Genomic DNA, 26,138 nt, shown 5'->3' with positions numbered 1-26,138 from the left:
TGCCAGTGGAAAAAGTGAAAATTCACTTGAAATAAGTGAAAATTAGCTAGAAACAAGAAACAAATTTTGCCAATGAAACAAGCAAATTTTCACTTGTTTCAAGCAAATTTTCACTTGAAACAAGAGACAATTGTCTAAAAACAAGTTACTTCTGAGGTGATCATGTCTTATTTTAAGTGTAATGAGATATTTTGACTAGGAATAAGACATTTTTGACTTGAAATAAGACAAATAATCTTGGTACGATTTTGAGTTTTTGCAGTGTGGCCTTTAGCTGCAATACATAAAGTCACATTTCGACACAAATAAACTTCATTGGCAAGGGAACGAATTCAACAGACAGAGAGGCATTCACTTGTCCAGCAATTTAAATTATATTCAAATACATGTAGCTCATTTGTTTTTTTTATATATATATGTGTAATGCTCATACACACACACAGGCAGGTCTGTGTGTGTACTCACAGTTCGGTGGTGTATCCACTGACTGTGACAGTACTCCAAGTTTCCTCCTAACTCGCAGGTCAGCTGGCCTTTATCCACGTAGCCGTGCAGGTCCGACAGCGAGTTCAGCATCACAATCTGCACACACACACACAGCACGTCACATATTTCAAAAATGCTACTGATGGTAATGCACATAATAGTGATTTATTTATTATTGCATCGCTGAATTAGTCTCGTAAACATGATCTTGACAAAACAGGGGAAGATGAATGAGTCTTTTTCAAAGCTTGAGATTAAAGTCCGAGTGTAGATGTGTCAGCCGTGTCACGTAGCCGCAAATAGGAAACCGACTTTGCTGATGCATGCGAGGTTTGTTTGAGGTTTTATATACAAATGCACTGTTTTACTATTGTGGCGACATCAGTGCGATGCCTTAAGATGTACCATAAACCCTGGCAAATTATCCTGGCTGCTGTCAAAGCCACTTTAACCGTCTTTTTTCAATTTATTTCAGTCTCCGTGGAGTTGTAGAGATGTGTCATTTCGCAGGCGCAGGAATGGGATGCGCTTGAATGGGAGACAGTAGACAGGAGACAGATCACACACGCTGACTGAACGGTCCCGGGGTGTGTGTGTGAACCACAAATTTCAAAGCTGAAATTGAGAGGTATTCCCTGGTGAGCCTGGCAGACTAGCCTCTGGAGAGACTTCTTACTGATCTCAATCAATTCGCTGTCTGAATGGTAGCTGCAGTTCATAAGAATTCATTCTGTGTTATTTTACATCTACAATTCTGAATTACAAACTGAATTTCTCCAGCAAACACTGCAGGTTCACATCAACTCAAACAATGTTTTTTTTTTTTTTTTTTTTTTTTACATTTTCTAATATGATAATACGGCTCAGAAAAAAAAAACTTTGGAAACAGTTTTGAAATTATATAAAGGATAGTTAGGTCTTGATTTTGCAAAATGATGTTATAGACAACCATAGACATGCTCTCAAATTTAATTCAGTTTTCTATTTCTGTCTATTTAATGTCAAAATCATAGACGAATATTTGCTGGGATGTGTGTGCATGCCTCATTATGAAGCCAAATCCATCCATGTATGCCAGTGCAGTAATGGAAAAAGCACTCAAATCCTTGACCTAAATAAAAGTTGCAATATCACAATGGGAAAAAAAACATCCCTTATAGGGTAAAGTCCTTGGTTCAAAATGTCCCTTCAGTAAAAGCACAGTAAATATTAGCAGTAAAATGTAGTTAAGTATGAAAAATAAAAGCTGTCATCGTGTCCTAACAAAGTATTAGATTTGATGTTTTGCACTTGTAACTACAGCGGTCAGAGGAATGCAGTGCAGCAAACAGTGAAATATTTCCCTCGGAGATGTAGTGCAGTGAAAGTATGAGGTCAGTCAAAGAGCCAGTACCTCACAACTGCACTTAAACGCAGTATTTGTGTAAAAGTACTTGGTTTTTTTCCCCCTCTGCTCCGGTGGATGGCTGAATACCGGGACACGTGAGCAGCTGCCTGCAACATGTCAGTGTGGGATCTGTCCCCTCTCCATTTATAGACACGCTGCATGTAAACCTCAACTCCGTCTCACACACGGGTGTGTAACCACGCTGACGGGGCTCATGTGCTGCAGCGCCAATGCACAAACAGGCTTAAAGTGGAAACATGCACAACGGTGGAAGCACATGCTTGCAGAAGAACAGAGTCTCATGTATATGTGCATGTATATAAATGGAGATGTTTCACATGCATGATTCTTCCAGATGAAAACCTCACGTGTTCACTTACTAATAAAAAAAATTTTAAAAAAAACAGACTTTTTTACAGTGACACCCACTCCACTGAGGTTTTCATCGGGTCGTGGTTATGGCTGGTAATGACGCATGCTTACCGGTACCTTCATTTTAAAGTCGTCTCTGTGCAGCTTGATGCCGATGTCTGCTATCGTTCTCTGGAAGAACCTGGAGGGTCGCAGCACGAGCACCAGCTGCAGGTTTCCTGGAAACGCCCCCTAAACAGCACAACAACATGTCTGATGTCTGATTACATTGCTAAAATGATCATTTAGTCATTCACTCATTCATTCACACACACACAGTTACTTTTGTTCAACCTGGATCTTCTTATCAGTGCATGGAGACCTACTGTAAAAGGTGTGTATGTGTGTGTTTATGTGTGTGTGTTGGGAGGCATACAGACATTAAAGGAGACAAAAATGGAACAGCATGTTATATCGAAAAATCTGACAAGTTTTTGATTTTTTTAGTTTGACTGTTGGCTTGTCAGCTCTCTGAGAGTCAGTTGAAGATGACACAGAAGACTACACACAAATAAATAAATCATTAAGCTTATCATTTGTCACGAAAAACCTCTGTAACTGAGCTCTTGGATTGACTGTGGCCCTGAGGTTTGTCACAGCCGTCACAGCAGGTGCAGTCCTGACATCCTGTGATGATGACATACGCTGTAATGGTATGTCTAACATGACATGAAGTGGTAAAAACCTGCACTCAGACAATGCAAAACAAAAGAAACTGCAGCGGCTCTTGTTCTCAAATAGTATATACATCCTGTATTCGCACTGACTGCAGCCACTCCAGAAGTCCCTCCCTGCATCGACCGTGAAATACTGCAACTCTACAGCAGGGGGCAGCAGCAGCCCAGCAAACAGAGGGATTTCCAGCAGAGTTACAGCTGGACATACCACAGTGTGTCTGACCCAAACACAAGACGCCATCAGATCACCAAAAAGCATCAATCCTGCAACCTCCTCTGTTTGATTTAAATCTGGATTATCAGCTGGATGGGGTTTACCACATCAGACGTCCAGGAGCATTACAGTCATGGAGAGGAAGAGCAGCATCTCTCCAAACATTTCCTAAAGAGTGGCTAAAGCTTCAAGCACTCCCTGTATGAGATATCTCACTACTGTGGCACCTCGGCTACATGAAGCCAGAAAGACTGAAAACACGACCTGACTTGGTCTGCAGCCAGCAGAGCATTGGGTTCACACACACACTGCCCTCTAGCGGACAAAATCATGCACTACAACACAGTACATTGGGACCAAGAGAAAGTCAAAAAGTTATTATCCTCATTATAACTCCAAACTGACTGCTCAAGCATCGGTGCAGGTTGATCCAGGTACATGTAGCTGCTGAATCTACTAATCCTGAATGTTTTTCAAGCTTTCCTTTTGAACATCTGAACAGTTTCTTTAGAATAACCTCAAACCCAGTTTTTAACGAGGCTCCATTCAGTAAAAAAAGCCCAAAGTGCTTCACACTGCAAGATTAAACGAGCACAGACCAATAATAAATAAATAAATAAATAAATAAAATAAAAAATGAAAACATTACACAACAAGAAAAAAAAATGCTAGACTAAAAAAAAAATAAAACAATAAAAACTATAAAATGTTAAAAACAAATAACAAAAGTCAGTGAAATAAAAATAAAAATAAAATAAAGCAAACACAAGCATAAAAAAATATGAAAACCAATGATTAAACTGAAAAACTGAGGCTATCTCTGACTCAAATGATCCAAATTTTGTTTTAGGGAGGAAATGCAAACAAGAACTGTAATCTTATTTTTTTCATTTTTCACCATTTTTTTTTTTTTTTTTACCATGTGTAGTTGTTTATCTGATTTCACAAGTTAATAACAACTCAGTTTCCAAACTCGTGTGCATGTTTTTTTTTTTTTTTTTTTGTTTGTTTGTTTTTTTTCGGTGGTGATGTTAACGCCGGGAGTCTCACACACTTACAGCGATCCTGGTGAGGGAGGCCTTGACCGAGCTCCACTTGTCCTTCCGCCGGTCGATGATGATGATGAAGCCGATACTCGCAGCGTCCAGGCTGGAGACAGGAAGTAGACAGCACATGCAACTGGATCACAATGTGTGGTGTGTGTATGTCTGTGTATGTGTGTGTGTCTGCAGGGTACTACAGTGCACAGCAAACCCCATTATAACTCAACAGGAGCGGATGAAGCAGTGTGATGTTAACTGAGTTTACACACAGCCAACACACAGAGGAGCTGATGTACTTTAAAGGTGATTACACCAAGTTTTTGACAGACTGTGCCGATGGCCAGCGAGTGAAGTGATGAAAATAAAGATACCAAAAACCTCCATGTATTCACTCAGCTGCTTTTAGCGGCTCAATGTGAGTGACAGGAGGCTTCATGCTTACAATTAATCATCAAATATTTTATGTGTCAGTAGGCGCCATCCTCAAATTTTACCACAAATGGAGCCAATGCGAACATCTTGGCATCCAGTCTTTTAAGTGTTAGTAGACTGCATGCAAACACATTTTGGGTGAAAACACACAAATTCATCCACTGCGTAGGGTTTCTAGCTGTAGTTAGCCCTAACCTACCATTTTTGCATCATCTGGAAATAAGGAAAGTATCTTTTTTGAAGTTACATTCGATGTAGATTTGACTCCCAAACAAAGCCAACTTTGACATATATTTCCAATTACCTACCATTTGGAGATGCTACAAGTTCTTGTGCTCTATTTTTTGAAAAACTGCAAGTGATTATGTTGTAAATGAAACATTGATTTATCCAAGTTATTTATTACTGCTTATTTATTTTCCTAGTTTGGGCATGATGTTGGTATAAAGCTGTGTCGTTGCCCTGTTGTAGGACGACAGAGGGAAGGGCACAAGCGCAGGGTCACATCCTCCCCCTTCACCTGCTCTGCACAACAGGAGCCTAACACCTGGACCGTCCTATCAGCCCAGAGTAGGATTAAATACAGTCTGTGCAGCCTGTCCTTGTTTCCCTGCGGAGCAAACTGCAGGGAAACAAGGACAGCAGAGCGACCACAGCCGGGACAGAAGACAGGCCTCTCCTCTCAAGATGCATTGAGGGGCGGCCGACGCTCTCCCTCTCTTTCCACATGCAACACACACACATGACCGACAGAGAGAAACCACACAGCAGGATCACCAAACCAGACAAGTATTTATGCCCAGAGTTTGAAACCACAAGCTCTGAGCTGCGTGCAGAGTGAGGATCCCCATTCCCAAAAAAAGCCTGTAACAACTGGGTACATCTATAGCATAACAGCGACCGAAATATGACCAACGTATTTTCCAGGAAGAGAATATGAACTGTTTTTGCACTGGAATAAACACAGAAACTTAGCATTTGGACGTGTTTCACTTCTACTATTGTGATCTAACTGTACTTTATAATATCAGAATATTATCATTACTGTCAAATTTACTTATCCTGGCACCAAAACCCACAACAAAGACGGCTGCACCTACCTAGTTATCTGCCTAACATGCTAACACATTGCTAACAAATAAAGACACATGCACTGCCAAAAAAAAAAAAAAATCCATATTCTCATACTCAGTAGAATCTTGTCAAGTGAAAAGTGAAAAAATCCTCACAAATCCTTACATTTTAAAACTCATTTTTAACATTTTAGTAAGTTGTAAAGTGACTAAATGTTTATCCTTTATGCTTTATCCTTTAAGCCTAAATTAAACAATCAATACTATTCATTTAGTTTCAGCTAAAGGTATGACAGTGTGTATAACATTAATTAAAGTGCACTATTAACATGCAAATGTCAGTAATATTACCCAAAAGCAACATATGCAGATCCAAGTTGAGACACTGTTGCTAGGCACCAGTGGCTGATGCTAACTTCATGATGCTAACAATTATGAATACTAATGAGTGACGGACAGCTAATGGCAGAGCAGATGGTAAAACACTGTTAGAACTCTGTTTCATTATTTTGGACCCAAAAAAAAGCACATCTTTGAGATACATTGCATAAGTTTGGAAATGGAGCATGGAGCGCCGGAGCCACATGGATGATTGTGGTGTCCATGTTTTCTTCACTTTAAACTCTAAAATAAACCTTCAGATGTTTGGTAAATGTTCCTCTGGCCTCTGTGGGTTTTAGCTCGGGGGGTAAACTCAGTCACCACCACACCAAGTCGGCTCCTCATACTCAGCCATAATGGGTTTGTTGGAAATTACCCCATCACAGTAAATTTATTGGACATCCCTGCAATAGCTATAAGTGTTTTAACAGTAAATTGCATCAGGCGCTGTGTCATGTGATCAAGCCCGAGGGTCCAAAGCAAGAAGGCAGAGGTCAAGCAGATGTCGCTGAAGGTTTTTCATTTCACGCACAAACCAGTTTAGTGATTTTATTTGGGTTAAAGGGTGACTTGGAGTGTGGTTATGTGTGTGTGTGTGTGTGTGTACCTGGGGATGCTGGTCAGGTAGGTCACCACGTTGAGGAAGTCTTCATCAGGCAGCTCGCCGAAGCCTGAGTACTCGGGGAAGGTGATGATGGGGGCGCCGTCCTTCCCTCGCCCTCCTGAAAAAAAAAAACACAACACACCACTTTATTATTATTATTATTATTTATTCATGCACCCCAAAATGCCCCCATGCACGAAACTTATGTTAACTTTCATTTTTTCTTGGAGCCAGTGGGCCTTGTGTGCTGTTTTTTTTTTTTTTTTTTTTAATTAATGAAGATGTTTGGTTATTTTAATTTAATTTTTTTTTTTTTTTGTTTTGGCTTTTGTTTTGCTGCTAATATCAATGATGGTCCTCAGTGTTTTCGGTTATTTATTTCCTTTGTAATTTTTGTAGTAAAATAATGGTGCTTCCTGGATTACATCAAAACAAAAAGAAAAATCAAACCTTGTTCAAATGGCAGGTGTGGATAATAATCTGGAATATCAAGCAGTGTATTCCAGCCAGGGGAAGTTTGATCATTTATATTGTGAATTTGGGGAACATTAAGGAATTTATGCAAACAGGTCACTTTACAAGAACATAGAGGAATATATTTAATGTTTCATACATTTGTTGCATTAGATGGAGGATGCTGTCCCAGTTGTTATGGAAACCACACAATTCACCACTTCAGAAAAACATCAGCAGATCCAGAGGGAAGAATTAGTCAGGTATGCACCAATAAAAATATAAATCATAAGGAAAAAAAAAACCTCAGGAGGCTTGCTGAGTGACTTCTCTCAATTATTAACATGATTATAATCCACACACTGTTTTATTAGGTTCATTAAAAACATCCATGAAAACAGAAGAAAGGAAAAAATTAAAGTTGTGGACTTGAACTCCAGGGTTATGATGGTGGTGAAATCTGGACTACACTCGAACAGAACAGCTTCACTTACACACAGCGACCACTAGATGGCAGCCTGGCTTTACTAAAATCTCCACGGTAACCACAGAGCTGGCTCCAGTTTCAATTATTCAGTGACAATATGTTACAGGCGGAGAAAGTGCTGATGATCTGTGTCACAGCCAAAGGAAAGATTTTCCAGCGTCTGAGTCAAACATGAGGCGGTGGACGTTGCCCTGCATGTGCCCCGTAAGGAGAGATGGATGGACACTGAAGCAATAAGAAATAAAAAGTGAAAGCTGGATCCTCATTGATTTCAACCCCTAAATCTACAATTATTTATCATGAGGGTGAGATTTGGATAAAGGGGAGCAGGCGGTTATTTCTCCAGTTATTCATCCTCTGACGCGCTGCAGTGCATCACTGAATAAAAAACTAACAGGGTTTCATTTTCTGCAGCGTTGGTTGTTCTTCGTCTATAATATTTCAGCTTTCTGTGTGTCCTGGTGGCTTTGTGTCACCTTCCCTGTCTGTCTGTGTTTGTCTCCTCATGTTCCTCTTCCTCGGTTTCCTTTTGACTGGGTTCTCTCTCTCTCTCTCTGTTTAACTCATCAGGAAGCTCCCGTGTCTGCACATTCATTCATACGACTGCAGAACAGACACTCAAGAGTTCCCGGTTTGGACGGCTCACTGGAATTCAGCTCTTATTCCATCTGCTCGCTCTGGGATCCTTTTATCACCTTTTATTCTGATACCGAGGGAAAAAAAAAAAAGCCGTTGTTTTACCTCAGTCGGCTCACAAGGTCACACAGCCGGTGACACTTTACATGCACACATCCTTCACGATGCCAAAAAAAAAAAAAAAAAAAAAAAAAAAAAGGCGTGTCTTCTCATTTCCTGTGCGATGCCACCTCCTGCCTCACAGTGCAACACCCATCCATCTCAGAACCAGGCACATCCAATTAACCTGCTGCAGACCGGAAAATCTATACGTGGCCCTGCAGGCGGACTGGAGCACGTGGTGTGGCCCATTTTATGTCACAGCGGCCTTGCTGAGGCTCGGCATGCAGTATGTCATATCGACCTACATATGTCCCAACAAGGGGACTACAGTGTAGATTGTGGGCACCATAAGACCACACAGATCTTAGCAGAAATAATAAGAAAAAGGTAAATTGGGTAAATATGAGGTAGATAAGGGTATTGAAAGGGCATGTTGGCTAATTCTCATATAATTTCTGATGAATTTCTAACTATAAAATGTCTCTGAAGAGGTTTAAAGGCAGACTATGCAGTCCCAAAGGGCAGGGCACACTACTTTGCTCACTAATGTAAAGGATGCATTTAAGGAAGGATGAAACCCCTCAGGTTCATACTCTGAGGTCTGACAGTCGAAGCATTGATGCAAAACTTTGAAATGTCTCATGAATTAAAAATGAGCAAAATGCCTTTATATTTTGGGTTGCAATGGGGTAAAAGAGTTATGTTAAACTCATAAATTCTTTGAGGATTAATTAGCATTCATCATCTTTTACCAGGACGTGTGCCCTCTGGTTTGACACTACACAGTCTTCCTTTAAACAAAAACATTTTCATATGAAGAAATGCCCAAATTTCTTCTCCCCATCACTGACTAAAAATGACTGATGAGGCTCGGTCCAAGTCATTTTTCTCTGTTTGCTGGTCTAAACACAGAATATCTTGTCGCTTTTTTTCTGAGGAAGACAATCCTTCAGTGAACAGGAAGACATTCCCGGTTTGTTTGGATTAAAAAGAAGAAGAACTACCAGCATTTCCATTTAGGGATCAATGCAGTTTTTCTGAGCGCCATCTACAGGAGCTCAAACTGCATCAACAGAAAAATAAATCCGACCCACACTGTTTGACTGACAGCTGACCTCTGGGAAGAGCCATGCAGAGAAACCACAACAATGAGAGCTGAGCACAAAATAGGAAAAAAAAAAAGGAGAATCTCCCAAGTAAAAGGAAGTGGGCGTCGCAGATCAGACATCACGAAAACTCATACGAACAAAGAGATGAAAATATCAAGGCGGATCCGGCTCATCCGGCGCTCACCCACGCCAAACCACGGCCCACAGAGCGGGTAACAACTGGCACACATGCAAATATTTGTGGTGGGGGCCAGTTTGCACACATGGGCCAATTTCTGCTGTGAGCGAGTGCTGTGTCTTTAAACGCCCCACGCTTCAACTTATGCAATTCTACGGGCCGGTCGTGCTGAGACAGGGATTTTTTTTTGGAAGTGGTTATTATTTTGGCTGCTGCGAGGGGCCTGACAGGAGGAATGACAGGCATCTCCGAGGAGCCACGCAAACTCCGCTCGGCCACCGGCCCACAGCACATCTGGAAATACCGGCAGAGGCCAGGGTGGCAAATGGCAGCAGGCAGGTAGGAGGAGAAGACAGCGCTTCAGCAAAATGATTCTCAGTGGAGAGATAAACGCAAAATCCAACATTCAAAGAGTGTGAAAAGGTAGCACATCCCACGCTGTCAAATAAAGGAGGACAAAATACACCTGGATATGTGATGTGAGCCAATAAACAAGTAAAATGTCCTGAATAAATCAATTGCCTGAGCATTATTTTGAAAAAAAAATGCACCAGAAAAATAGAGCATACTTAAAGAACTTTTAGTATCCACAATGTTTCATGCTTTCAAATAAAGAAATGCAGTTGGTAATATTTTAGTACGCCATCTAAAGGTTGCACAACCGTAATAAAAACTTGATGGATGGGACAGACAGCAGGTTTATGGGAGATCATTTTGTCCAAAGCTACCGAGACTGAGACATTTTTCAGGCCGATTATGTCACATCAACATCATTATTCATCTTTATCCGCAGGGAAAAAAATTTAGTATAAACACTGGTTCGCAGCATTGTAAAACTTTTGTGAAATTTTTTGGGGAAAAGAATTAAGTTGGGCTGAAGGGAGATTTTGGTGACTGTCATTCTTGCAACATCATTCTCTAGTCTAAGGGCATTTTCCTAATTATACCGCCCTGCTGCCCACTTTACAGAGTAAAATGGGATATAAAAAGCAAATTAAAATCAGGGATTATTCAGGGAAAGCATCGAGTTTTCCTGTCAGGAAACCCTCTTCAACCAAATTACCATTCTGCGATGACTGCAGAAAACTTTATACCGGGCACACAGGGCTGAACCTGCTGCCAATATCCTCTATGAACAAGCAGAGACCAAAAAAAGCTGTTTATTTCTCATCAGTCAGCTTTTTTTCTTTTCTTCTCAGTAATCTTTTCAAGTCAGTTAGAAAGTCTCATAATCAGTCTTATAATATTGTTGTTGTTTTTAATTAAAATCAGTGGGGGGAAAAAATCTGCCAGTGGGATGAGATAATCCCACTTGTTTCCAATGCTAATCATAAGAAGAGAAGTGTAACAACATTGGGAAAAGATGGCTCTTTAAGGTAGTTTTTTATTTTTTTCAGAGTGTTTGTTTAAAGGTTAGCCATGTGTGCAAAATTCTGCCAAATTTCAGACGAGCCGTGACGGAAACAGCTTCCATAAAGAGTCACGGAGTCACGCTGACAGATAGACAGCAGCCTGTGAGATAACACAGGGATGTGAAAACACTGCCGTTTCCCCGACTGTCCACTCAACCAGAAACCCCCCTGATGTGTGTGTGTGTGTGTGTGTGTGTTGCATCCAACAACACACAGATGCACAGACACACACACACACACTGATGAACCTCCAGTGAACCTCCACGGTGTTATCAGGAACTGAACTGGTCATGAACACTGATACATTTCCTCCTCCTCCATTCAGCTCTGACCATCAGAGCAGCGATCAATCAGTCAGCTGAATGCCCCCCCTGTGCCGCGCGGAGCAGGAGCCACACTGCACGGCATTGTGGGAGAAACAGCTGTGTTGTCCACATGTTCCCCCTCTATATGACTCATATAGACAGTAACAGGGGATCATCAGCTGAGGAAGCCGCCACTGTCTCAGGATGAGTCGGCGGTGTTACCGTAAAACAGATTCACTTTCAGTTCCAGTGCACCAGAGAGGACCACGGGACAGTCTACACCAGGGCGAAGTGTATATTCAGCTAGAACAGACTGTAAAACCAGGAAATGGAGTACTGCAGGGGTCACATGAGATTTTTTTCCAAATGTTAATTCGAAGAAAAGGGACGGCACGGTGGTGTGGTGGTTTGCACTGTCGCCTCTTAGCAAGAAGGTCCTGGGTTCAGGTCCTTCTGTTTGCATGTTCTCCCCATTTCTGTGTTCTGGTTTCCTCCCACAGTCCAAAGACATGCAGCTCAGGTGAACTGGAGATACTAAACTGCCCCTTGATGTGAATGTGTTTATCTGTCTGTCCTGTGATGGACAAAATAATGACTGCCCAATGAGCGCTGGGATAGGCTCCACTTCCCCCCTGTGACCATTTCGAGGATAAGCGGTTTGGAAAATTTAAAAATTATCAGTCATGCATAATTTCTAAAATAATTAGCCTATGCTATATATAATTAGTTAAAAAAAAAAAGTAAATGTGTGTTTGATCAGCCACATTTTATATTCAGTGTTCACTCTGCTGTTCCCGGAGGTGTCAAATGTGTGTTTGTCGTTTAAAGACAAGACAAAAATGCAGCTGAAAACAAGGAGGAAGATGAGAAAAAGAAGCAAAAACAGAAACAATAGAATCTCCTGAGTGTCAGGTTGTTGTTTCAGACACTGATGAATCTGGGTTGGACCTCTTTCGATAGACTTTTTCTTCTACCAACATTTTTCTTTTGCACTGGTCAGGTCTAACCCTAAATTCAAAGGGCGTACATTGTGAGAAAGATGTTTGAGAACCACTGGAGCCGGGGGGGGGCGGCGGGGTGTCTCGTCACGTACCTGACAGCATGGCAAACTGGCGATGAAGCTGCTCGATGATGTCCACGGCGAGCAGGGGCCTGATCTCCTGCTGCATGATCTCATCTGAAAAGGGAGACGGAGCGGTCAGACGCACGCAAACAAACAAACAAACAAACAGCGAAACATCCAGGACATCCCGACGAGGGGATTTCATCTCCTGCTGCTAAATTCAATTTAAGGAGAAATGTCAAATCGACTATGGTTAAACAGGCTCATGTCCACAGATAGACAAACAAAAGAAAGAGACAAACAGAGGTAATAAGGCCAGAGATAAAGGCAGAGAGAGAGAGAGAAACTGAGGGAGAAAGAATGCAGGGACACAGATAAACATAAAAAAATAAAGTGAGGCTGACAGATCGTCAAAGCTGCAGTTTGACCGTCCAGTTCGAGATCAAAGCCTTGAAATTTCATCACTTCACTGACGCAAAAGACGGAAAATAAAATCCCTGCATGTATTTTAAGAGCTATGATCAGACACAGCTCCAGTGCGATGGATCATATCAGCGCCAGGTATCACCAAGGACAGTATCGGCCTGACAGAGACCGGCTGTGGCTGAAATGAATCAAGAAATTTTTATAAAATGTAGAGGAGGCTTCTATCTGCTGGGAAATGTGTCTGTTTCTCTGTCCTGCAAATTTCTTTCGTGGTCTGAAGTATTTCAGATACATCAAAGGCTACAAAGAGCTCTTTTGAGTATTAGTGTCACGTGGTTTAAGAGCTGTTTAACAGGACTTCCTACCTCATCTAGAAAATATTTTTCGGGGGAAACATTGGGTCATATCCCGGCTCAGCCATCGCCTATTAATGTCCACGCCTGACCCGCTTTCATACGTGATGTGTGTGTGTGTGCGTGAATAGGAAAGTAAGAAAGGGCTTAAGCCAGAACTGTGTGTATGTTCTCAGACACTGATATTGTGAGTGAGTGTGTGTGCATGTGTGTGTGAGAGAGGGTTAGTGTTCATTAAAGCCCTACCATGCTCTGGTCTAATGATTCTACACACCCTGAAGCTGTAACTTTATTCTCCGGTGAACAAACCTTCCTCTGTCACCGAGAATAAAGACGTGCATTAACACTGACTAGGTTTTATTAGCCAGGGACACGCTGTCCGGTCAGCGTGGAGGGGGGGTGTGGGGGTGGTATTCATTATATGGTGCACATCACTGCAGAGAGTGTTTCCCAGCAGGGTGGAACAGCTTCTGAAAGCAAAACTCCACTGAAACCGATGATATGAAATTCTCTGAAGCAGCATCTCTGCCATGTGACACTAAAACTCTCCTCAAACGCAAACAAAAATCCTCTAAAACCATAGAAAGAAGCCAGTACTAACTAAAATACTTGAAGTTGGGATCGCCGCAAGCCTTTTGAGGGGTGATTCTTGCCACATTATTAATTTTATACACCTTATTTTTACACTAGTGGAAAGGTTGCAGCTCAAACTATTTAGTTCAATAAATACTTCACTATATCAGCTATTTTTGATTAATATTTAACCAAATATATTTGACATTTAGCCTCTATGCTGCTAAAAACAGAGCATCCTGCCTGCAGACCGGGGGGAATGCCCCAACCTTACATTCCTTCAAAACAAAAGCCTCTTTCACAGGGCCCACATGTGATTATTTGTATATATTTAATTCTCCACACCTTTCATTTGTATATACTATCCATATTTTTATGTTTATGTGCTTGTGCCAATCTGTGAAGCACCTTGAAATGCATGTGTGAAATGTGTTTAATAAACAAACTCGACTGATTTAAAGTGTACGAATGAATTATTCAGTCATTTCTCAACGGAGGGTGATGCCTGTGGCCTGAAAATGTATGAAAAACTTGAAATAATGTGAAATATTTCATGAGACATGGCGAAAGGAAGTCACTTTTTTGGCAGGGAGTCCATTTTCAGAGCAATACAGGTCCAGTCTAATGTGCATAAGGAAACCCAGGTGTCACTGTATCACATCAAATCCATCAGCAGACAGGTCTGATCATGATCCTGTCTGCTGTATGAACGCCAAAATAATGTCACGTCAAGTATTCTTGGAAAATGACCTCATTAAGACACAATGTACAACACCGTAACACTAACAGGACACTCCCATATTTTACATGCAGCCACACACATACATACACACACACACACACATACATATGTTTGAGCAGACATGCCTGCATGTAAGCGTAGCCTGACAGAGGTTCACACACACACACACACACACACACACACACACACACAGACAATGTACAATGGAAAGGGGATCTGCGTCAAGAGCATGTTAACACACTGACTTCTGATGCCTATCTCTATCCTGCTCGAAGCCGCGGGGGTAAAAATAAAGACAGCACATCTTAGGAGAGCTGCAGAAGAAAAGCAAACCCTGTTCTGCCGTCTTATCTCCCGCCACCTGTCTAAAGCCGAGCCCCTTCATCCTCCCAGCCTCAGGCGGGACCGGCATTTTGACGAGCGTGGTGCCCCGCATGGATGCCGCCCCCCTCGTCAAATATGTCACTTTATCGACCTGATCCGATCTGATCAAACGCTGTCCGAGATAAATCGAGATACACGAGCCAGATGATGAATGAAGGAAAGAGGGACCGTGCCCGCATTGGTACGATACGGTACATTTTGAGCGTGAAATCTCACTTTGCCAGAGCAGCAGGATGTAAGTGACACGACAGCGGGAAGCATGCCATCCATCAGGAACGACTTTGATCCAGAGAAGAACAAATATGTCACCTTGTTTTGACTCGATTGTGCTTCTGAAGATGTTGTTGGGACGCAATGTCAAGAGGGAGCCTTCTCCCAAGTCAAAACCCTTTCAATACAATACAATACAACACAATACTATATAAATTTACTGTTGAACTCAACGTTCCCTGGGTCCTGTGTCCCCCAGTTCAATATTCTGTTAATGCATGTAAACTTTAACCCTTTAATTAACCCTAACCCTAGCCCACATGCCATCCTGGGAACATAGGACCCTTTGTCATGTTCCCATTATCTGCCACATAAATCTGGGGAATTTAGGACCCTGGACACATAGGACCTTGGGAACCCCGGGCCAGTGGGAACATCAGACCCTGAGCATCGGACTGGTTGGAACATCGTACCCTGATAACACAGGATGATGGGAACATAGCATCTTTTCGTTATGTTCCCATTATGTGCCACATAAATCTGGGGAATTTAGGATCCTGGAAAAAAAAACATAGGACCACACAAAACATAGGACACTGGGAAAATAGGATGCTGGGAACACCGGAGCAGTGGGAACATTGGACCCTGGAGACATTGGACTGGTTGGAACATTGCATCCTTATCACATAGGATGATGGGAACATAGGATCTTTTGTTATGTTCCCATTATGTGCCATATAAATCTGGGGAACATCGGACCCTGGCAGTATAGGACCTTGGAAACATCTGGAAAACAAAGGATCCTGGAAACATTCTCCCCTGGAAATATCCTGTAGGACCCTGGGAACGTAGGACCCAGGAAACATTTGGATCCTGGAAACACCGGACCAGTGGGAACATAGGACCCTGAGCATAGGACTGGCTGGAACATCGTACCCTGATAACACAAGACGATGGGAACATAGGATCTTTTTGTTATGTTCCCATTATGTGCCACATAAATCTGGGGACAATAGGATCCTGAAAACATAGGATCTGGAAAACAAAGGATCCTGGAAACCATTCTCCCCTGGAAATATCCTGTAGGAGCCTGGGAACGTAGGACCCAGGAAACATCAGGATCCTGGAAACACAGCGACCCTGAGAAGAAACAACCCTGGAAACACAGGACTGACTCCGTCCAATCGCTTGGAAAGTTGTCCTACATCCCAAGCAACATGTTTCCACATAACCACATTATCCACATAAAAAACACAGATGAAGACCCCAGATTTAAAAAAAAAAAAAAAATCATCCAATTCAGTGAAATCACCCAACTAGGAGCCACTATTGGCACATTATCGCTAATTATAAACACAGAAATTCACTTCACAAAGGCAAAACAATGAAGCCAGAAGTGCAAAGCGGTCAACGCGCGCTGTACTGAGAGGAGGATGGAGCGGAGGATCTAGGATTTGTTCTCCAGGAACATTTTGAACATCACAGTTATGTAACCGGAGCTTGGCCCTTAAGACAGGAAGGATGTTCTGTATTGTTGGGACATCAAAGTGGAGAGGCGCGGCGCCGACAGACGTGATGTATGTGTTGGTCCGAGGGTCGGTTTTTAGAAACTGACAGGGGTCTGGGGGTGCCGGGGGGTCAGGAAGCACCATTCTAAACACATGTCAAGCTGCATCACACGGGCAGAGACTCGCCAGTGTAAACACGCCGATGGGAGATCCAGTTTAGAAATGAACGCTAGCATTTAGGAAATAAAGTGACAGCTTGTGCGCTAGATTGTAGGTCATTTTAGTTTCAAGCCGAGCTAATTGCCAATTTTCTACGCTGGGCGACTCCCATTCATTCTAACCACAATTCTGGTCCCATGTAGAAAAAAAATGTTCCACATAAATGAAAAGAATTAAGGGATGCACAGAAAAATGGGTTCTGTTTGCAGCCAGAGACCCTGAAGGGCCTCCGAGTGGTCGGGACATTCCTCAGTGGGACAAAGGGAGTTATTTCTTTGCACTTTCTTTTTTTTTTTTTTTTTTTTTTTTTTTTTTTGGAAGTTTGGTGGCGGCACAGCATGCATACACCAAAATATAAAAATAAATTAAAAAAGCAACAGGATCAGGGAAACATCACTGGCACTGCAGGGTTTGAAAACACAACACGAGGAATCTGCGGATTACTTCAAGATCCACTGACTGAGCTGCAACACACACACACACACACACACACACACACACACACACATGGGCGATTCTCTGCCAAGTTGTGTCGGGTGACAAAGCTCCATGTTGCTATGGTAACGCTCATACCGGACCCCCCTCATCCAGCACCACAACACACACTCGCTCACACACACACGGTGCAGGCACCTGATTTGTCACCTCCATCCATCTGTTCTAAATTTATGAGGATTAAGCAGCAGGCACTCGCACACTGTCGGTGCCGCCGCCTGGGGTTTTCACAAACACAACATTTGGAAACGAACCCTAATCAAAAACACACAACGCGATTCACTACAAGCACGACATTAAAAAAAAAAAAATCGATAAAGCCGCGATGCTGTGGCAACGCTTCAGGGCCGTTTGAGTCCCAGTTTCACGCGGTTTGACCATTTTGACCATGTCGCCGCTCTCATTGGCCTCAAGATGGTGACCCGTCTTGTAACCTGACCCGAAGACATTCACTCTACAATGAGGCGCACTGTGCTGCGTGCAGGCAAAGGGTGAAAGGCTCAGGATCCACAGAACAGTTTCCTGTAATGACGTCCATCCGATGTCAACAACACCCACAAACACTGCTCCTAGAAAGAATAACGTCTTGATTTTCAAGCCTTACCAGCATAGGGCATTACATGTCGCTGTCAGAAACCCAGTGAACCACAGTTTTATTGTTGTTTTTCTCACAGGGAGGCATGCCACAGGTGCAAAATAACAACACTCAGCTACAGTACGTGCTGCAGAGGAAGCGAAAAAGACGATAAAGCAACCGATAAGCAGCAGTGTGGGTCTCTTGATGCCTCTTAGCCGGCCCCTTAACGGAAAATGTGGAAACATGTTGGGATGTGGGAAATATGGATGTTATTATGTGCATTTTCCCACTAATTGGAATTGAAAATATCATGGACTGAAAGCTACACAAGTACTGAACATATGATGCATGATGTAAATATAATAAAGCCTTGTTGGCCCTCACTGATACAACACCGAATTCAACACATAAATCCCATAGCATAAATCCCTGTCACACCTCTACCATCTTCATCTTGGAGCAGATATGTTTGAGATAATTTAAGCAGCTAGTCAAACCCCTCCTTGCCATCTCACGGTGTCGCTTGGTTTTTCATCTGCCACCTGTCTCTCACACACATCAGTGAATATGACATGAGGACAAGCTGCCTGAACCTTCTGGCCAGCTGGCTGTGAGGGAACAGAGTCACACCCGCAGCCTTGATGCAAACTGATTTGGGTAATGCTGAAGTGTCGGCGCACACCTCCGCCCCGTCCACGCCGGTGTTTCTGACTGACACTTCATACAACAACATGGCATTTTATCAAAGTTAAATGCTAAAAAAATATGTGTCCCTGCTCCAGCACTTTAGCAGATTGAGTGATACCGCAGCACTGAAGGAAGGAGACTGATGGATTCGTAAAGTCAAAAAAAAGAAATATCACAACTGCAATATAGCTGATAAAGTCATGATTATTCAAATCTATTTGGAGGTACTCTCCCGTCACCCGGTTCTTATGGAAACAAGGAAATTAGTCGCACCAGGGAGTGACTTTGTGTCTCCTCTTTCTTCCATCACATGACAGGTAACAAGCTGACCGGTAATTTTCCACATTCTCCCCAAAAACTTTGTCTATTCCTCATCTTCTTCTCATAATTTTTTGACTCTGCAAAGCAAAGATGCCACCACCGTCAATATCTATAATTTTATTAAGAAATAAAAGCAGACAACGCCATAGGAAAGTTATTTGTATGCCCCATAAACATCACAGGAGTCGCTGAGTCACAGTCCAGACAGTGTTTTTTTTTTTTTTAAATTTAGACGTATAATCACCGTCTGAAGCTCTGTAGGAAGCACAAACCTCATTTGCCTCATTTGATATTCAGGGGTTTTTTAAGGCATCGAGACACTTGGAGGAGCTGAGAGGAAAAGGCTTTGTGAGACGTTTTACAGAGGCATTTACAAGCTCCCGTCAGGTTTTGAGATATTTCAGGGTTAGTGGTGTGAAGGCTGAGCTGAAATCTCCTCGTCGGCTTTTTGAAAGTGGCAGGAAATAGTTGGTGGAGTAAATCATGGCACCGGCAGAGTGTAATGGAAAAGACGGGGCGAGATGGAAACAAGGCGACAGCAGGCGGGCAGAGGGAAGCGTGGCTGACAATGAACGTGTGTGTGTGTGTGTGTGTGTGTGTGTGTGTGTGTGTGTGTGTGAGAGAGAGAGAGAGAGAGAGAGAGAGGGAGAGAGAGACTGTCTGCTGTGCTGTGTAAACACACCACTAGAGAACAAGGCAGTGTGTGTTGTATACACACACACGTACATACATGCATGAAGACAATGAATTCAGGGAGAAAGAGAGAGAGAGAGACAGACAGACACAGAGAGAGAGAGAGAGAGAGAGAGAGAGAGAGAGAGAGAAAGCTTTGGTAATTTTGCAAATCTTCAAAAGCAAAGAAGAAATGAAAGTGAAAGACCAGATTATTTTCTTTTTTATAACTCTGATAAGCAGCCATGGCAAAAAAAAAAAAAAAAAAAAGTTAAAAAAAAACGTAAAATGAGAAGAGAGAGACCATAGCATGCATCTCTGTTTATATTTAGCAGTGTGTGTGTGTGTGTGTGTGTGTGTGTGTGTGTGTGTGTGTGTACAAATTACCGATGACATTTTTGACCGTCTTCATCCTGACTCCACACCGGCAAAAAATAAAAACATTCACAGGCAAAAGTGGAGAAATTCCCCCGCTCCAAACAACTGTTAATCCAGACAAATTACGGCGCTCTCATAGTAATCCCATGCAGCGAGCGGAACCCGACATCCAGCTGCAAACCCAGTCTGTCAACAGCGGCTCCTTCATGATCATCATCATCATCACCACCCTCATCATCATCATCCTCAGCCGACGTCCAGACAACTAAACAAAACTCACCACTTCTCCCCCTCTTTCTCTCTCTCTCTCTCTCTCTCGCTCACTTTTCCCTTTCTTCTCGCTCCCTCTCCCTCTCTCACACACAGCTGAGTCTTAGCTTTGGTGTTTTGATGTGTGTGTGTGTGTGTGTGTGTGTGAGAGAGAGAGAGAGAATGTTTTAGTCGTTGTGTGTGCATGTCTGTGGTCAGTTTTTCCAGCTCCAGCTGTAGTGAAACAGCACTCTGCTCCTATCAGGAGACAGAGAGGGAGGGGAAAGACTCAGCATGTGTGTGTGTGGGTGTGTGTGTGTGAGTGTGTGTGCGTGTGGGAAAGACAGAGAGAGAGAGAGAAAGGGGATAAAATGCAGTCTTCAGTCGATTCGTTGCTTTTGTTTGCAGTTGTGTTTGTTGTTGCTCAGTGCTCACCAGCTGACTTTTATTTTCATCCATGTGCTTCTGTGTGTGTGTGTGTGTGTGTGTGTGTGACTATAAAATTTTCATGAGTTTCTCATTGAATTGTCGTGTGTGAACTATCTGAGCTAATCACTTTTATAGACCAGCTGATTCTTCTGCTGACACTATCACAAGGCTCGGCTTCCTGTTTCTCTTTTCTCTACACACTGAAAAAAAAAAATCTGCATTTTAACAAGTCATTTAATCTCTAATTCCAAACTAAAGCATTTTTTTTTTCTTCTTCCAGTGGCATGAAATAATCCAGTTTGTTTCGAATGCTGGCTTAGTTTTTCTGGGAACAAGTATAAACATGTTGAAATAAGGCAGAATAAGGCAGATCGGATGCACAGGGATCAAGAAAATGACACTTGATTCAAGAAAAATTCTGGAAATATGTGTCATTATCTCATCCCACTGGCAGATTTTCTAACCTTGCTTGAAGAAAACGAACTGACTCGGCTCAAACGGAGATTTGTTTTGCAGCAGAAGTCGCTCTTGACTGGATAAAACACAACTGGACCCCCGTACCTACCGGACACTGTGAGATATTACAGCACCAATGGAGCTAGAACGGCATTATTTTGGCAGGTTATGGATGGATAAAAAAAAAATCCTATTTGTTCCTCCAATAGGCTTTTCTGAATAAACAAAAACAAAACCAAAAAAAAAAAAAAAAAAATCAGGAATGTTGCAGCCTGAGCGGTGCCAGTCCCCTGCATGATGGATCATGCCATTATAAAGTGATTTTGAAAAAAAAAAAAAAAAAAAAAAACAATGGAAAATGGAAAAAAGGTGTTTTAAGAAAGAGAAAAAAATACTCTTTCCCAACCCTCACCATGCTGGTATTCCTCTGCTGATCTACATGTCTTATGTTCCCAATATTTATTATATATATAAATGTATATATGGGAACATGATAAAGGTTCATGTGTGTTAACAGAAATTGAACTGGGGGACACAGATTCTCGGTGAATCAGCAAAATCAGGCAGATATTCATTCCTTACGCTTTCATGAATTAATGAACTAAGAATATAATATAAAAGTGAATCTGGTGGCACTATCACAGGGTTGCTTCTATCTGGATTTGCTTCTATGTTTGTGTCTGTCCCTGTTTAATTTATTATTTATTGATTAAGGAAAAGAAAAACTTCCACTGGGCTATATTTAGACATGAGACATAAAATCAACAATGTTCCCTTTTTTCTTGCAAAACATAAAAAGTTGTCTGTGTCTTTCCCTCCATTTATGTGTCTTTGTGTGTGTGTGTGTGTGTATGTGTGTGTGTGGGTGTGGGTGGGTGGGTGCGGGGGAGGGGGGGTGATAGGGACTCTCTGTTGCACAAGGCAGCCTCTAGATTTATAATGGCTTAATGGGATAATGACGGGTTGTATTTAGTCATTTGGCTGTCAGTCACACACACACACACACACACACACACACACACACGCACACACACACACGCACACACACACACACAGAACTGGACTAACTTCATTCATTCATTGCTCATATGTTTACTGCTGCCTCCTCCAAAAGCTATTACATATAATTTCAGGTTTCGGCAGCATCAATATATTAAAAAAAAAAAGACTCAGTCATTCTTCAATAAATCAAAATATTACCTATTATATGTGTATGCAAAAAGGGAGAAATCCAAACAAGACTATGTAAACGTACTAAGATCCATACCAGAGTCTTTCAAGTAATATTTATTGCAAGTGGAGTGCAATATTCACATTTACAATCGAAATAGAAAGCTGTGTGACTGTGTGTGTGTGTGTGTGTGTGTGTGTGTGTATTCCTGTCTCTGGTGTGTTTGCTGTCCACCTTGCTGTGTTCCCTTGGCAGCAGACCTGCAGGCCTCCCACACACACACACACTCAACAACGGGCCCTGTGTTAAAACACTTACATAACAGGCCGATCGCACCGAGGACCGAGACGCCGACACGCCGGCCCGCGGCTGGCCCGCTGGCAAGCCTGACAAACACATCGCCTCATCATAAGGCCAAGTTACACTGATTTTGATTAAAATAAAAAAAAGAAAAAGAAAAAAGAGCTGACTCATGACTCATGGTCGCACATGTGCTCCTCCTGTGACGCCCTGCCACGATCCTCAATTCCAATTTGTTGTCTGTATTCGATGCTGCCAGCCGCTTTTAGGGTTTTAATTTTTCCTCCTGGGACGAAGTTGTGTTCACGGCGTCAACCCGGGAATAAGGGCAGCCAAGAAGAAGGAAAAAAAACTGCATTTTTCTCCAAGAAGTGCCGCAGAATGTGCTAAAACACCCCCCAAAAAAGTCTGAAATTGATTAAATTCTCAGCGTTCACAGCAAAAGACAGTTTTCTATCTTTCACTTCTGTGTGCTGTGACATCACTTGAACTGAAATTGGAAAAAAAGCGATGCTCCGAAAAAGCTCAGAAATGACGTCTGAGCTTCCAGCGTGTAATTCTAACCCTCAAAACCTACTTTTAAACACTGTAAAATACTTGGATGCAAACTGGTTTATGGATGTGTGCAAACATGGCAACGCTGACCTTTTCAGTACGGAGGCTGAATGAATGGAAGCGGGAGGCTGTGCTCACCACTGGTGGAAAAGTTCAAAAAGAAAATCCTATTTTGACTCAAATAAGCAAAATCGCTCAAGCTGCTCCACTCTTCCATAATTTGATGTGACAGCAGACGTGTTAGGGCACTGACCCCGGCTGCATGTCAGCAGGAATATTAGTGTAATATTAATCTCCAGAGATGGGATCAAGTCACCCATGTGCAAGTCTCAAGTAAGTCTCAAGTCTTAACCTTCAAGTCTCAAGTAAGTCCCAAGTAATTTTTTCAAGTCAAGTCACAGGTTATGTCAAGTCAAGTCAAGTCAAGTCACATTATTACAATCTTACCTGCAGAATCCAGTCTTAATAAAGAGAAAATCTAAGATATTAGTAACTATCAAATAATATTATCGGCCAATTGAGTTAACCTGTTTAAAAAATATGACTTTTTGCTTTATTACTCTGTTTTATTGATCTGCTTTCCTAGCGTCAGTCAGGCCCTACATGTCATGCACTAACTCGCCAATAGTCAGTAAGAGACTATAAATCACACAAACCATCTCGTACCCATGCTTGTATCAAGCTAACGTTAGCTAAGCTGACTATTGACTAACAGGGTAATAGGCTATTAGCTAATTTACAAGCACTGACTCGGCAGAACGGCTCTTCAAATGACGGACCGCCGACATGATGATGACCGTCTGATATGAGGGGCGTGTTTCTCCAAAACGTAAGGTAGGGAGTAGAGAGGGCGTGACTGATTGACAGGGTCTTTATCCAATCATTACAACACCATTCCCAGCGTGCGCTCGTATACCGGGTAATATTACAGGCTATAGATGTTTATTTTATATTTTATATTCAAACTGAAAACATGAAATGAACAACAATCAAGTCATTCAAGTCATTCAAGTCATTCAAGTCATCGTGTCTCAAGTCGAGTCAAGTCCCAAGTCTTAAACACTCAAGTCCAAGTCGAGTCTCAAGTTTTTAATTTTTTGTCAAGTCAAGTCACAAGTCATTAAAACAGCGACTTGAGTCGACTCAAGTCCAAGTCGCAATGACTCAAGTCCCCATCTCTGTCAATCTCCATTACAAATGTAAACAGCTTAGCAGGAAGATTGTTTGATATTTTTCAGAACAGGAGCAAAAAACTGAATATTTTGTGCATGTAAACGTAGTCGGAGCTGCAGGAACAAAACGGAGATAAAAGACTGAAACAGACACAGAGGAGACAAGAACATCTCTGTCTCTCCTTCCCTTCTTTCTTCTCCTCTCTCGTTCTTGTCTCCGTCGTGTGACGTGAGCCGCCTGCAGGCCGCGAGGCGACGGGGTCACGTCTCCGGCAGCAGCGTCCACAAATAGAAACTCCACTGCTCTCTAACTTACAGAGGGCAGAGACGCTCGGCGGACTAAATGAGCTGTGCAGATTACAGACTGCAGCAGGAGTGGACGCTAATGAGGACAGCATGTGTGTGTGTGTGTGTGTGTGTGTGTGTGTGTGTGTCAGCATGCTTTAGCCCAAATCAAAGGCATCCAAGGTCAGAGAGTGGACAGAGGGACCAGCTCCTGGTTTTTAAAGTTCACCTTCACCCTCCTCAGCTCATTTCCCTTGTAATGTGGGAACGTCGTTAGTTAGTTTACTTAGTTAATTATTCATTCATATTTCATTGTTAGAGAGCAAACACCTTGACGGCCTGATAAAGCAGCTGTGTGCATCAGGACTTGTCAGGAAATGTCCACTATTAGCTCTTACTTGAAGCTTTATATAAAATGTCATATGAAATATTCAGTTTAATCTTTCAAATTAGCACTTAGTACAGCAATAACAGCCAGGACAGCGTTTCTTCCAGGGATTACGGCGGCGATAAGGTGGGGAACCGCGGTGACATCAGCACCACGGAGGTACTCATGAGCACAGGACAGGCTCTTTTTTACAACTGCTATCGAGAATAATTTACAGGGAAAGCAAGGGGAAATATGAAAGAGACAAAAAAACAGAAAAACAGCACAGAAAATATTCAGAAAATACTCTGATGAGGTTAAATAAGTCTGAGGAAGAGTGAAATAAACTGCGGGGGAGTTTCTTCCTGCAGTCGACATGTGACTGTTCCACACCACGCCTGCGAGGCCTGAACGTCTCATGACCCGCCAAAGCAGGGACATCAGCACACACACACAAAGACACACACACACACACATGCACACACACACATTCAGACATATACACATACACCAACAGCGCACACACACTCACACATGTCGGCAGTAATGCACAGCAGCCCAGGAGGCATAGAACTGATGCACACGTACAGAGGCTGGCCAACACACGCATGCATGAACACACACACACACACACACACACACACACACATGCATGTATGCACACCATCTCAATAACAACAGTATGTTGACACTGAGCGCATCAAACTCAGAGGTGGAAGTAACTGAGTACATTTACCCACGTTACTGTAACTGGGTAGTTTTTTTGTGTACTTGTACTTTTTTTTAAAGACAGGAATTTTACTTTTACTTGAGTACATTTTTTTGAGTTTTGTCCTTCACTACATTTTAAATCAGATCCATTACAGAGAACAAATGATCAGTGTCAGATTGTGGAACCTTTCACAATAAAAGCTCGCTCAGCAAAGACGAGAGGAGGAAGCTGCTTCTACTTTGTTTGGTTCTACTGTTTGTCATTTCCAAATTTCACAATAAAAGCTGCTTGATGAAAAACTGCAGATGGTTGACGGAGTGAAGTGAGGACCATTTAGACTCCACTGGCAAAAAATGTGGCCTTCGTGTGGAGAAAAGAGGGAATAATATGAGACCTGTGTGTGTGCTTATTCCACATTCATCAGCTGAGCCTACAGAGTCCTCA

General features: G+C 42.3%; 1 protein-coding gene across 5 annotated transcripts in view; it reads right to left on the bottom strand.

Moving 5' to 3' along the window:
• mcf2l2 (MCF.2 cell line derived transforming sequence-like 2) overlaps positions 1 to 26,138 on the bottom strand; it is a 146,561-nt gene that overhangs the window by 111,931 nt on the left and 8,492 nt on the right. For 4 of the 5 annotated variants that reach the window (XM_030050508.1, XM_030050507.1, XM_030050510.1 and 1 more), the window contains exons 2-6: positions 12,484 to 12,567; positions 6,712 to 6,826; positions 4,234 to 4,324; positions 2,357 to 2,476; positions 466 to 582 (exon numbers count right to left, since the gene is read on the bottom strand). In XM_030050508.1, the coding sequence (XP_029906368.1) occupies positions 466 to 582; positions 2,357 to 2,476; positions 4,234 to 4,324; positions 6,712 to 6,826; positions 12,484 to 12,567 (527 nt within the window). The remainder of the gene's footprint in view (positions 1 to 465; positions 583 to 2,356; positions 2,477 to 4,233; positions 4,325 to 6,711; positions 6,827 to 12,483; positions 12,568 to 26,138) is intronic. The other variant, XM_030050509.1, reaches the window with a different exon arrangement.

Source organism: Myripristis murdjan, chromosome 4 (genome assembly GCF_902150065.1).
Source record: "Myripristis murdjan chromosome 4, fMyrMur1.1, whole genome shotgun sequence".
NCBI lineage: Eukaryota > Metazoa > Chordata > Actinopteri > Holocentriformes > Holocentridae > Myripristis > Myripristis murdjan.
The sequence above is the reverse complement of the archived record's forward strand: the minus strand, read 5'-3'. Positions and strand labels throughout refer to the sequence as shown.